The 14808-nt window shown below is 36.1% G+C and overlaps 1 protein-coding gene across 2 annotated transcripts in view; it reads left to right on the forward strand.

Moving 5' to 3' along the window:
* The first annotated feature begins 7627 nt into the window (after positions 1–7627).
* SGCB (sarcoglycan beta) overlaps positions 7628–14808 on the forward strand; it is an 11691-nt gene continuing 4510 nt past the window's right edge. For both annotated transcript variants that reach the window (XM_011362652.2, XM_023532120.1), the window contains exons 1-4: positions 7628–7863; positions 11434–11619; positions 12277–12468; positions 12795–12926. In XM_011362652.2, coding sequence (XP_011360954.1) covers positions 7684–7863; positions 11434–11619; positions 12277–12468; positions 12795–12926 — 690 coding nt within the window. In that variant the 5' untranslated portion in view covers positions 7628–7683. The remainder of the gene's footprint in view (positions 7864–11433; positions 11620–12276; positions 12469–12794; positions 12927–14808) is intronic.

Here is a 14808-nt window from a genome sequence, read left to right on the forward strand (position 1 = left end):
GGGGCGGGGCGAGAGGAGCTGTCCGCCGCCCTGATGCTGGCAAAGGCCGGGGCTGCGCGGCTGCGGCGGAGGAGCGAGCCGGGCCCCCCGCCTGGCTCCGCCGTCCCTCGGCCGGGAGGAGGAGGAGCGGTCGCTGTTCTGAGAGGCTGGAGGCGTCCGTGGCAGCCCGAAGCCCGCGCCAGGACGTGCCCGGCTTAGTGGCCCGCGTAGACGCGGGTAAAAATAACCTCAGTCTGGAGCCGCGAGGCTCCCCGGACAGCAGCCAAGGAACAGCTGTTGCCTGGGTGTCAGCTCCAGCCGCTTGTCGTTCGTGTCATCCCGGGTATGGATATGCAGACATCCAGATTTCTCCTCCCGCTTTGGTTTTTGGAGAGTTAGTCTCCAGTAGAAAACTGTCTACTATCTGATTGGTCTAAAATAGTTTTTAAAAATGCTTTATCAAGTAAAACCTGCTCTTCATTGTAAACCTGTAACTTAAGAATTGTTTAAAAGGCTATTTTTCCCCCAATCAGGCTATACATATGTTATACATATACTTGAATATGTGTGTTTAAATATACGTACACATACCCATAGTTACTAGGGTGGTTTGGTATAATAAAAATAATTTTCATTGTCACTTTTTTCTTTTAACTGTTATTTCCCCTTTAAAAAAAAACCTATAATGTGATAGTTTCTTTTGAAAAAAATCTCATTCTTCAACATTATTTAAAAAATAAATACTAGTCAAGTAGCTAACATTCTGTTCGCAGAAAATCTTTTTTTTTCTTGGAAAAATTTCCTTGGGTAATTAACTGCTCTTAGAGACCAATTAGATGTATATCACTGAAAGAATCATTCTTAGCGACATAAAATATAGAAGACATGAAATCTGCCTTCAAAGAGTTTAAAGTCCATTTGCCTAATAAATGCAGAATAATCAGCTAAAGACAATAGGCAAACTATTGTAACAGTAAAATAAAATGAAACAAAACAAAATAAGAATGAGTGAAAGTGGAAGGAGACAAAGCTTGGAGTTGTTGAGGTTATGATTGTTCCTTGGCTTTCCTGCTTTCCTTCCTAATTTATCAGCTTCTGTTTTAGACAGTTCTTTTTTAATCTCCATCACCTATTGATGTTCTTGAGATTCTGCTGAGATTATATTCTTGCTTCACACAAAACTGAGCAATGTCATCCATCCCTCAATCTCCACTTCAAAGTCAAGCATTTATGTCTCCGGCCCTGCACTTAACAGAATTTTCCACAGGCACCTCAAACTCAAAAATGTTTAAAACTGGATTGCATCATATTTACCATTAAAAAAGGTTACAACTGTCCATTCACCTAGTTGACATAGCTAGAAATTTGGGAGCTGGGCCAATTTAGGGGTGCTCAGAAGGGACCTCCCATTTGGCTTAATGCTGTGCTGTCCCAGGCTTGATATTTGGACAAAGAAACCCACATCGTCTTTTTGCTCTGGATTCCACAAATTATGTAGCAGGTCCTACTTGAGAGTCATTATAGATCCCTCTGATATACTCACATCCACTCAGTCACCAAGTCTTGTCGGTTCTGCCTCATAACTCTGCTCCACAATCTTCATCTCCAGTGCCAAAGCTCAGTCAAGCCCTCATTTGAGAAACCTGCTGTTGATATCTTCATCTCTAAACTTCTATTCCAGTTCATCTCTTTTTGGTTTGATTTTGCTATAATTCAAATTCTATTGTATCACTAAACTATTTTAAATCTTAAATAGTTCCCCATCACCTTCAGGATAAAGTCCGTCATTCTTGACATGGTACTTACGTCCATTCATTTACTGGCCCCTAACCACATCTCTCATCTCAATTTTTGCCTATTTCCTATACATGCTTGTATATATTTCCTATAAATGCATATATACATTTTTTTATATACTTCCCTCTTCACTCTCCACATAAAGCTACCAAAATTAGTTTGTTCAGAAATGACCTGTACTCAAATTTTCCACGCTGTTCCCTCTTTCTAGAATACCTTTCTCTGTACTTTTGCCTAGCTAACTCCTGTTTATCCTTCAAGATTCAACTGAAACCTCAGCTTTTTAAAAAAACCTTCGCTGATGCCCGCTTCTCGCCAGGTAGAGTTTCATTCCTCTTGTGTACCCTTTCAGTATCGTGTGCATTGCTCCACTACAGCACTTGCCATGTTAAACTGCGATTGGTAGTGACCACGTCTGTCTACCCTATTTGCCTCTAAGTAAGTACATTGAGGATAGGTGCTATGTCTTGCTCATTTTAGTAGTCTGAGCATGTGGCATATAGTAACTCTTCAATAAATGTTAAATGCATTAAATGAATATAATAATGTACATGAATTGGCAGGGAAGAGTAAAGAATGTATCCCAAGAGGGATAAATTTTGCCCTATCTTTTCTGTAGACCTATTTTCAAACTCTGGGTAAGACTTACATTGCCCATCCATCAGCACTGTTACAAGTGTCTGTGAAAAGTAGAAAAAGGCACACCTCCCTTAAGGTATTTTACTGCCTTCTGGGAAAAACTACCAAAATGCACATTGAGCTCTAAAATGCCTGCAGCGTCAGTGCATCCTCATATTTGGACAAAGAAATCCTCACTTCATGCAGATACACAACCTACACAACTATATTCCACCAGCCTGATTTGTGATAAAAATCTGTTAAGTAGATTAAATTCTCTTCACAGAGCCTTCTTTACTGCTTTGTGGAATTTTAAAATTTTTATCTGCCACATTACTCACAATGATTATTCCTGACTTTTTTCATAAGCCCTCAACCAGCCTCCTATCCTTGCCACCATAAGATCCCAGTAGCCCTGTCCTCTCTTTCTTGGCAGATGACCTTGCCTTTAAGATTCCTAGGAAAAAGAAGAATCTTTTTCCCTCCTTGGTGTGAACCATTTCAAGGAAATGAGAGCCCACCCTTTCAGACTGTCCTTTTCTCCTGTACTCTGTATCACTTTCCTGGCTTCTGAAGGATTTTGTTTCTCACATTATCCTTCCCTACTTTGAGATCTTTGGTCTTTGCCTCTCTTGGCATCTTTCCCTCTGCCATCAAACATATAAGTCCTTCCCCAAATTGGGGGTGGGAGGAAGTACTAACAACAACAACAATAACAAAAGGGGCACAGTTTTCCTCTGACAGTACATAACTCTTTAGCTACAGTTTTCTCTCTCCTTTTTTCTCCTTCTGGACTCAAAAATACATGTATACATGCTGGCATCATTTCGGGACTAATTCCTACTTACGAATTTGCTACTCAAAGTTCATCTTATGGAGGACGGGTATGGATATGCAGACATCCAGATTTCTCCTCCCGCTTTGGTTTTTGGAGAGTTAGTCTCCAGTAGAAAACTGTCTACTATCTGATTGGTCTAAAATAGTTTTTAAAAATGCTTTATCAAGTAAAACCTGCTCTTCATTGTAAACCTGTAACTTAAGAATTGTTTAAAAGGCTATTTTTCCCCCAATCAGGCTATACATATGTTATACATATACTTGAATATGTGTGTTTAAATATACGTACACATACCCATAGTTACTAGGGTGGTTTGGTATAATAAAAATAATTTTCATTGTCACTTTTTTCTTTTAACTGTTATTTCCCCTTTAAAAAAAAAAACCTATAATGTGATAGTTTCTTTTGAAAAAAATCTCATTCTTCAACATTATTTAAAAAATAAATACTAGTCAAGTAGCTAACATTCTGTTCGCAGAAAATCTTTTTTTTTCTTGGAAAAATTTCCTTGGGTAATTAACTGCTCTTAGAGACCAATTAGATGTATATCACTGAAAGAATCATTCTTAGCGACATAAAATATAGAAGACATGAAATCTGCCTTCAAAGAGTTTAAAGTCCAATTGCCTAATAAATGCAGAATAATCAGCTAAAGACAATAGGCAAACTATTGTAATAGTAAAATAAAATGAAACAAAACAAAATAAGAATGAGTGAAAGTGGAAGGAGACAAAGCTTGGAGTTGTTGAGGTTATGATTGTTCCTTGGCTTTCCTGCTTTCCTTCCTAATTTATCAGCTTCTGTTTTAGACAGTTCTTTTTTAATCTACATCACCTATTGATGTTCTTGAGATTCTGCTGAGATTATATTCTTGCTTCACACAAAACTGAGCAATGTCATCCATCCCTCAATCTCCACTTCAAAGTCAAGCATTTATGTCTCCGGCCCTGCACTTAACAGAATTTTCCACAGGCACCTCAAACTCAAAAATGTTTAAAACTGGATTGCATCATATTTACCATTAAAAAGGTTACAACTGTCCATTCACCTAGTTGACCTAGCTAGAAATTTGGGAGCTGGGCCAATTTAGGGGTGCTCAGAAGGGACCTCCCATTTGGCTTAATGCTGTGCTGTCCCAGGCTTGATATTTGGACAAAGAAACCCACATCGTCTTTTTGCTCTGGATTCCACAAATTATGTAGCAGGTCCTACTTGAGAGTCATTATAGATCCCTCTGATATACTCACATCCACTCAGTCACCAAGTCTTGTCGGTTCTGCCTCATAACTCTGCTCCACAATCTTCATCTCCAGTGCCAAAGCTCAGTCAAGCCCTCATTTGAGAAACCTGCTGTTGATATCTTCATCTCTAAACTTCTATTCCAGTTCATCTCTTTTTGGTTTGATTTTGCTATAATTCAAATTCTATTGTATCACTAAACTATTTTAAATCTTAAATAGTTCCCCATCACCTTCAGGATAAAGTCCGTCATTCTTGACATGGTACTTACGTCCATTCATTTACTGGCCCCTAACCACATCTCTCATCTCAATTTTTGCCTATTTCCTATACATGCTTGTATATATTTCCTATAAATGCATATATACATTTTTTTATATACTTCCCTCTTCACTCTCCACATAAAGCTACCAAAATTAGTTTGTTCAGAAATGACCTGTACTCAAATTTTCCACGCTGTTCCCTCTTTCTAGAATACCTTTCTCTGTACTTTTGCCTAGCTAACTCCTGTTTATCCTTCAAGATTCAACTGAAACCTCAGCTTTTTAAAAAAACCTTCGCTGATGCCCGCTTCTCGCCAGGTAGAGTTTCATTCCTCTTGTGTACCCTTTCAGTATCGTGTGCATTGCTCCACTACAGCACTTGCCATGTTAAACTGCGATTGGTAGTGACCACGTCTGTCTACCCTATTTGCCTCTAAGTAAGTACATTGAGGATAGGTGCTATGTCTTGCTCATTTTAGTAGTCTGAGCATGTGGCATATAGTAACTCTTCAATAAATGTTAAATGCATTAAATGAATATAATAATGTACATGAATTGGCAGGGAAGAGTAAAGAATGTATCCCAAGAGGGATAAATTTTGCCCTATCTTTTCTGTAGACCTATTTTCAAACTCTGGGTAAGACTTACATTGCCCATCCATCAGCACTGTTACAAGTGTCTGTGAAAAGTAGAAAAAGGCACACCTCCCTTAAGGTATTTTACTGCCTTCTGGGAAAAACTACCAAAATGCACATTGAGCTCTAAAATGCCTGCAGCGTCAGTGCATCCTCATATTTGGACAAAGAAATCCTCACTTCATGCAGATACACAACCTACACAACTATATTCCACCAGCCTGATTTGTGATAAAAATCTGTTAAGTAGATTAAATTCTCTTCACAGAGCCTTCTTTACTGCTTTGTGGAATTTTAAAATTTTTATCTGCCACATTACTCACAATGATTATTCCTGACTTTTTTCATAAGCCCTCAACCAGCCTCCTATCCTTGCCACCATAAGATCCCAGTAGCCCTGTCCTCTCTTTCTTGGCAGATGACCTTGCCTTTAAGATTCCTAGGAAAAAGAAGAATCTTTTTCCCTCCTTGGTGTGAACCATTTCAAGGAAATGAGAGCCCACCCTTTCAGACTGTCCTTTTCTCCTGTACTCTGTATCACTCTCCTGGCTCCTGAAGGATTTTGTTTCTCACATTATCCTTCCCTACTTTGAGATCTTTGGTCTTTGCCTCTCTTGGCATCTTTCCCTCTGCCATCAAACATATAAGTCCTTCCCCAAATTGGGGGTGGGAGGAAGTACTAACAACAACAACAATAACAAAAGGGGCACAGTTTTCCTCTGACAGTACATAACTCTTTAGCTACAGTTTTCTCTCACCTTTTTTCTCCTTCTGGACTCAAAAATACATGTATACATGGTGGCATCATTTCGGGACTAATTTCTACTTACAAATTTGCTACTCAAAGTTCATCTTATGGAGGCAGTTTCTGACAAATCAATTTCAGCATTACTGCACATCCTTGATTTTCTTACCATTCGTTGTATTTCTCATTTTCCACTGTTCCTGCACATGTAAAGTTTCCCAAGTCTACATCCTTGGCTCTTCTCTTCCCTCTATACTGTTTTTCACAGTAAACTGATATGACCTCATAGATTTAACTTACCTCGAGGCTGAGGACTCTCAAATTTGTATCTCCTGACAGTCCTTCTCATTGACTTTGAGGGATGTGTTTATTTCTCATTTAGTTCAAATGCAACATATGTAGGTCATCCTGTCTTTCCTCCCACTGATTTCCACAGCTTGTATTGTCTAGGCTATTGATTTTGGCCCCTGAACATATAGAATCCTGTGTCGTATTGCTAATTATTTCATGTACTCAGGTCACATTTTTAATATCTAGAAGATAAGGACCTTGTATTTCTTTTGTATTCCTATTTATGTTATTAGTGTGCTTAATAAATACCTTTTTAATAAATGAATTTTCTCAAGTTCTAAAAAACATGTAAATTGGATAGTATCCATTTCTACCCATTCCTTTTGTCTTCATAATATACCAGGGTATTACCTATAGTGTCATTCAACCATAATCTAAGTTAGAGGTTCTCAAACTTTTTGGTCTCAGGTTCTCTTTATACTCTTAAAAATTAGTGAGGATCCCAAAGAGCTTTTGTGTATATGAGTTAAGTTCATTGATATTTACCATATTAGAAATTAAAACTGAGAAATTTTTAAACACAGGAATATATAAACACACATGCCATTAGCTATTAGAGCAATATCATCACATATAGTCATGTAGCCTCTAGACACTCCACTGTACATTCATGAGAGGAGAGTAACAAAGGAAAATAACATCTTAGTGTTATTTTGAATATAGTTTTTACCCTCCAGACCCCAGAGAGAGTTCAGGGTACCCCTCCAGGGATCCCCAGGCCATACTTTGAAAACTGCTGGTCTAGAATAATGTTAGCTTTAGCCAATTGGAATGACAAATAACAAAGTGTGTCACCCTTTCCAAATACTTTTCATATAAATGAATATACATAATTTAAAAAATTATTATAAATCATTAATAAAAACAAGATTATGCACTGTAGATGTATATGTCAACTCTTCCCCCAAATGGGCTAAGTGTACGCTTTACTGAAGTGGGACTGTTCACAACTGAGAGCAGAAATGTGTATCGAGTATGTTTTCACACTGAAAGTTCTTCTCTGCTACCCCTCTAAGCACAGTAATGTCCTTACTTAGAGCCTGCAACTCAATGTGACCTGAATATTAATGGAAAATATATTACTAACCAATTCAGCTTTCTTTGATTATAAATATGCAATGCACTTAATAAATAAATGCATCAAAAAGAGAGAGTATAGCTGTTCCTATGTGTTATACTTTGTTTTAGCAAAGTTCCAATGGTCCTGTAAAGAAGTCCATGCGTGAGAAGGCCGTCGAGAGAAGGAATGTCAATAAAGAGCACAATAGTAACTTTAAAGCCGGATATATTCCAATTGATGAAGATCGCCTCCATAAAACGGGCTTGAGAGGGAGAAAGGGCAATTTAGCCATCTGTGTGATTATCCTCTTGTTTATCCTGGCTGTCATCAACTTAATTGTGAGTATATAGTACAGAATATTCTTTTTAATAACCATGGGGAATTTTTCATCTATTTTTCAGTGAAATCATGGACTTTGTTTCTATAATTTCTTTTGGGACCCTCTTACTTTCTGCTTTTCTACACATGTTTTATCTCTTACTGTGTTTTAGCGAATATGTATAAAAAACCTAGTATGCTAATATTGCCATGTATTATGTAGAAAAAAATGTTCATGGATTCTTTTAAAAGGGTATGATCAACTCAGTGGAAGAGAGTTGATCCTTTGCCTAGATTATTTTGTCGTATTCACCTCTCCTAAAAAATATTATTCTCTCTGTTTTCATTCAACTCTTTCCATATTTAGTCTTGTCTCATCAGCTAGATTTTAAAATTGTAAACCCGAGGATGGCAGTAGAATGTTATATTTTATAGTTTTAAGCCTCCGTTGTCAGAAAATGAGTGGATCTGGTAGACTGGTTTACACTAAGGTGCTGAGGACCTGGCATGTTGCCTTTTCCAAAGGTATTTGCTTTTTTAATGAAGAAGACTTTTAATCCAAGATTGTAACTATCTGAGGGTTAAATTTGAACCCCTCTGGCATGTGTGTGGATAGATATTTTCAGAGCATGATTATTGGTGCACCTACCACTGATCGTGAATGTGGACTTTGGCAGTTCTAAAGTGATTCCATTTACTTTATTTTTGACTTGTAATACTCTCGAGCCAGTCCTTTGTATTTTATGTACATCTAAAACATTTGTGTCTAATTGTTTACTTAAATTGAAAAGAGCTGATACTTTAAATAGCTTTACTAGGACCACATATTCTGAATTTATTTCGTAAATTTATTTTATTGAAAACTTTTAATGGCAGAATAAAGATATTCTTATCCCCTTGCTCTCTGAAAAGCTCATCCCAAAGTGAAAATGTCAAGAAACAAATGTCTTGAAAGAAAGTGGGAGTTAACTGAAATCCTAAACCATAATATATGAAGACAAAAAAATCGGAGGAGGAATGGCAAATAATTTATCAGAGAAGACAAACTGCTGTGTGTATGTTGGGAAAAGTGTTGCAGGATGTGTTGGCAAACGTGCTTTGCAAAATCCTGAAAAGCCTCAGGAATTGGAAGTATAAGTACCCTGAAAAGCACGAATGAGGCAGGAACTGAAAACAGAGTTTGTTTGAAAAATCTGTGGAAGGAGCCATGAGATCCCAAGCCTTCCTCTGCCTTCCAGCCAGCAGTGAGGCAGCCACTTCTCCTAACTCCACACAAAAATACACTGAACCAGAGAGGATTCTTTCTGCCTGGGACATTGAACCAGAGAGGATTCTTTCTGCCTGGCACAGAGGAGGGTAGGGATGGGTTTCCATATTGAAAGCAGGGAAGTCTGAATCCTGAGCACTGAAGCTCCCTTTCCCAGCCTTTCTTATCTTCATCCTCTACCTCCAGCTCCCTGACACCCTGGGCAAGAGATAACATGGGCAAAATATAAAATACCCTTCTCTGGAGAAAATGAAGCACCTAGAGAAAAGACCTGAAGATATTGACATTTGGCAGGTCCTAGTGAAAAAGCCACATGATCTTCCTACTGTGAAGCCTGTTAGTCACAAGCCTCACCCCACACAGAGTACTTTTTGCAACCTGTTTATTAAATACGAACACTAAACTGCCGGGGATCAGTATATTTTTTTTGAAAACTCCAAGAATTAAAAAATTATGATAGAGACCGAAAACATCCAAACCATGGGGAAAGTAGGAATTCAGAGAACTGGAGAAAATGCAATGAATAACAGAAGACTTAAAAAAAAAAACTAACTAAAATCAATCGGTATCTTCGGAGAAATAAAAAGATATTGCACCCATGAAACAAGGATAACATGCCATTAAAAAAGAGCAATTAAAGAATAAGGAACAACCGATAGAAATAGATAGATGATAGATAGGTGATAAAATAAGACAAGATAAGGTAAGATGGATATTGGAAGGAAGATAAAGAAAAGGAACGCTTCCAGAAAGTTCAATAAAATTAAAGACTCAATCCAGGAAATGTAACATTCTGTTAACAGTAGTTTCAGAAAGAGAAGAGAGAACACACTGGGGAGAAAGTTATCAAATAAATAAATAAATTCCTGGAATGGATTGAAAACTACCATTTCGGATCCAGCAGAATGCATAGAATAGACTCATACCAAGGCCATTACTGTGAAATTTAAGAAAACCAGAAATAAAGAGAAGATCCTAAAATCTTCCAGAAGAAAAAGAAGCAGTTTATTTTGTATAAAGAATACAAAATCAGAGTGGCATTGGACCTCTCAAACGCAATACTGGAAACTAGAATCAAGAAAGCAAGGCCCTTCAAAATTCATAGAGAAAACAATTTCAAATCTAGAAACCTATATCAAGCTACACTATCAGTCAAATGTGAGGGATTATAAAGACATTTTTTGCCCATGCACACTCACTTCATATACATTCTTTCTAAGGAAGCCACTGGAGGATATGCACTACCAAAAGAAGATATTAAACCAAGAAAGTTGAAGACAAGGATACAGGGAACTGGGTGTCTAGAGGGAAAAGCAGGAGAAAGACAAAAGGACGTTCCAGTGTGAAAGTGAAGGAAACGTTCATGCTTAGAGCTGCACAGCAGAACCAAAGGGTAACAGCCCAGACGGGAGCAAGAAGATAGGGGTTCCAGAAAGGTTTCCTAGGAGAGAAAAATAGAATTTATAAATTATCTGAGAGGTTAGACTTCTAGAACATTTACTGAGAGACATCTGACAGAAATGTTGGAGGGTTTGAAAAGATTTAGTCAGATTTTCAAAAGAAACTAAGTAAGCAAAAGACAAATATTAAACTGAGAGCCACAAAGTACAAGAAAAGAACTGCGATCATAGTACAGTATTTGCTTAGCAGTGAATAATATTTACACGGTTCTAATACTGAAAATACTGAGCATGGATTTAACCAAAACTTGAGATTGGAGTTGGGGGAGAAGAAATATAAATGAGCTAAAATTCTCATCTGCTAAAATAGGAAATTAATAGATAAAACCTAAAATTGATGAATAGAGAAATGATATACACATATTATTTAGAAATATGAAGATAATTCTAAACAAAATAGCAAAAATCGTTGAAAGTGGTTGTCCCTGGATGAGATATAGAGGGGGTAGATGGAATAAGAAACTGCTTTTTTTATTAAAGAGCTTTTAGCACTTTTTGACTTTTAGCTATTTGCACTTAATACCGAGATAAAAAATAAAATTCGTTTGTTTATAAGTGGAAAACCAACTGATATGTTCATCTCCCTGATAAAAGAGCTTAGAAAGTGTAATCCTTTGGCAATTATCTTTTCTATTTATTTTCCAGTTATGTTAAATGTATGCTAGCTAATTAAGGAATGTAGTCAGCAGTACTGTAATGGCTATGTGTACAGCCAGGTGGTTGATAATTGGGGATTGTTTCATAAACTATATAAATGTCTAACCAATGTACTGTATACTTGAAACTAATAATAAAATGAAATGCTTTAAAAAATGTATGCAATATATGCTACCTATTAATAGTGTACTTGTTTTCCTTTTTAGATAACACTCGTCATCTGGGCTGTGATTCGCATTGGACCAAATGGCTGTGACAGCATGGAGTTTCACGAAAGTGGTCTGCTTCGGTTTAAACAAGTATCTGACATGGGAGTTATACACCCTCTTTATAAGAGTACAGTAGGAGGAAGGCGAAATGAAAATTTGGTCATCATTGGCAACAACCAGCCTGTAAGTTACCATAGTAATTGAAGGACATTAAAGAAAAATTCTTTGTAAAAACGTAGAGTTGATTATTGGAAATGGATATTTTTCCTTTAGAGAAAATTTATAAGTATATTTAATAATATTGTTGGTCTTAGAATTTATTAATATTAGAGACTTTCTTAATATTCTAGATTTTGTTCCATGGTAGCTCTTTCTGTGAAAGATATAATTACTGTAAGAAAACATAATTTACCCTTTTCTTCTCCATATGAGGAAACCATTAAAAATAGCACCTTCCCAGGTTAGAATACCCTCTAATTTCTGGAAGTCTAGAAGAGAATATACTAATCTAGTCAGTGGCAGCCCATGCCACATGTCCGCTATAACATGGGTTTTTAACTGCATAGAATGTCAGGGAGGTATCCTTACCTCCCCTGCCCATCTTCAGCCTCGATCTGCCTGCCCTGTGACCCATGTATTTGTGCAGAGCAGTATAAGCAAATAAATATAAGCCCTCATTTAAAGAACTCTTCTCTCAAGTGGGTGGAGGAGGGACAGACAAATGCGGTTAAAATTATTTTAAGTTAGTCTATTATTATAAAGTGTTTTTATAATGTTCTTGATGAATTTTGGATGCAGTCTTCTTCAAAAACATATTAATGATAAAGTATATTTCTGAAGATTGTTTTTCAGCAAGGGACAACAAAGCTCAGTGTAGAAAAGAACAAAACTTCTATTACAAGTGACATTGGCATGCAGTTTTTCGACCCAAGGACTCAGAATATCCTATTCAGCACAGACTATGAAACTCATGAGTTTCATTTACCAAGTGGAGTGAATACTTTGAATGTTCAAAAAGCCTCTACTGAAAGGGTATGATTTATTTTCTTTGCTTTATTTATGGAAGAGAATTGTTGTCTAAAGCTACCAAGTGGGAGGAGAGTTTTACTGTTTGATATTGGTATGAAGTAAATTTCAGAACAATGGAAAGGATTAGTTCTAGATGTGTCATTAACTAGCTCATGTGTGATCGTTATCAAGTCATCTCTCTTTATCTCGACATCTGTAAACTGTGAATGAAAACACTTGCCATTCATATTTAATAGTTGAAACTTTTACTCTTCTATCTCAGATAATAATTCTCATTTTAATTTAGAAATTCTTTTTACTACCTTTTTTTTTTTTTTTGGAATTTTCAGATTACCAGCAATGCTACTAGTGATTTAAATATAAAAGTTGATGGGCGTGCTATAGTGCGTGGAAATGAAGGAGTGTTCATTATGGGCAAAACCATTGAATTTCACATGGGTGGTAATATGGAGTTAAAAGCAGTGAGTATTTTTTAAGAGTTAAAGAGAATTATTAGATTCTTGGGTACATAAGTCTGTATGTGGAATAGTATGCAATTATTAAAAATGGTAATGTAGTTGTATATTTTTGATGTGGAATGATGTCCAAAATGGATTGTGAAGTGAAAGAAAGTTGTAAAACAATTTGTGAAATATCTCATTTTTATTTTTCAGAATGTAAGTATGTTTATAAAAACCTGGAAGAGTATGCCAGATGTCAACAATGATTAGCTATGGGTAGCAGGATAACAGATGATTTTAATTTAATTTCTACTTGCTTGTTATTTTCTAAAAAAAATTTTTTTTACACGATACCTGCATTATTTTAAAAGGGGGGAAAAAAAACTTCCAAAAGAGAATTCTGGAAGATTAAGTATCCATTTCATGAAGTTGACAGGATTTTTTTTTTTTAAGTTACAGATTTTTCATATCTCTTCTTGGATTTTATATCCAGTGATGTGAAAATCAATTAGCAAATATATAAAATGTATTTTATGTATACATCTATTTTAAAATAAAGGAAAAAGATTTTGCTTTTATTAAAGCTGTTGAAAAGTGAGATTTTCTTTGTACTTCACAGATTACATCTGAACTTTAATAGGTAACAAATTTATATACGGGAGCCATAAGTCCAAAAACACTTCACCTACTCACAATTCTGGTCAAAGCATATTTATTCAGAATGTCTTTGAACGCCTGCTGGAAGCTACTTAACTAAAGCTAATTAAATTTGTTTTACCAAGCATTAAATGACAAAAGAGAACTTAAGGACTTAAAAATAAATCTTTCCTTTTTATAAATTTAATTTTATAGTTCTTAGGGGAAAAAAATTAAAGTTCTTTATCTTTCTTAAACAGCTTTTCCCCATAAAGTACATATTCCAATCTCTAAATAATAAAGATGAACATAAAATGTGATTCTTACCGGAAACTCGATAGCAGTACTGAGTAATTTTTACATATACAAAGCCATTCCTTTAAGAGTATAGTGTTGAAGAATGGGCACAGTGGGGCTGCTGTTCTCTGTACTGGTAACTCAAAGAAGCAATAGATGTGATAAATGGGTACCTAGCCATTAGCGAGTTACCTACATCTTTTATTTTTTCCACCTGAAAATTCTACCTGCTTTTAACATGACAAATATTAAAATACTTTGAAATATACATACAACACATATCAGATTCTTCATAGTTAAAGAAAAAGAAGCCCGTATTGAAAAGATAATTAGCTTTGTAATTCAGTTAACATTAGTGGTTAGTTTTTAAGTGTATAGCTAATCATTAGAAAGAATTTTATCAAACTACTTTTAAAAAATAACTGCTTTAACAATTTAAAGAAAATAAAATGAAATGACCACGAGATGGCAGCATTGGAACAAAATTGGAAAAGTTATCACTTAAGAATTATATTTATTCCATATACTATCACGTCATAGTCAATTAGTCATTCTCATTACTTCATAACCAACTTTCTCTCATTGCTTTACATACTCTTTATAAGCTAATGATTCTCAAATTTGGAATTCTTGCTTTATTCTCTCCTCTGAACTACAGTTCACATATCTAACTGCCCTCTTACCATCTCCATTTAATATCTAATAGGTATCTCAACCTCAACAAAACTAAAATCTTCATATCCTCCCTCCCTCCCCAAACACACGTTTATTTCAGGGTTCCCTTTCTAGTTAAGTGGTACCCATCAGTCAGTCCATCAGTAATGCCTTCAGGTTCTATCTTCAGAAGGATGTACAGAATCTGGCTGCTTTTTACTATCTTCATCACCACCACCACCACCATCACCATAGTGTGAACCATCATAATTTTTTCCTGCACTGTTGGAACAGCCTCCTAAGTGGTTACTGCTTC

The sequence above is a fragment of the Pteropus vampyrus genome, unplaced genomic scaffold (assembly GCF_000151845.1).
Source record: "Pteropus vampyrus isolate Shadow unplaced genomic scaffold, Pvam_2.0 Scaffold77, whole genome shotgun sequence".
In the NCBI taxonomy this organism is placed as follows: domain Eukaryota; kingdom Metazoa; phylum Chordata; class Mammalia; order Chiroptera; family Pteropodidae; genus Pteropus; species Pteropus vampyrus.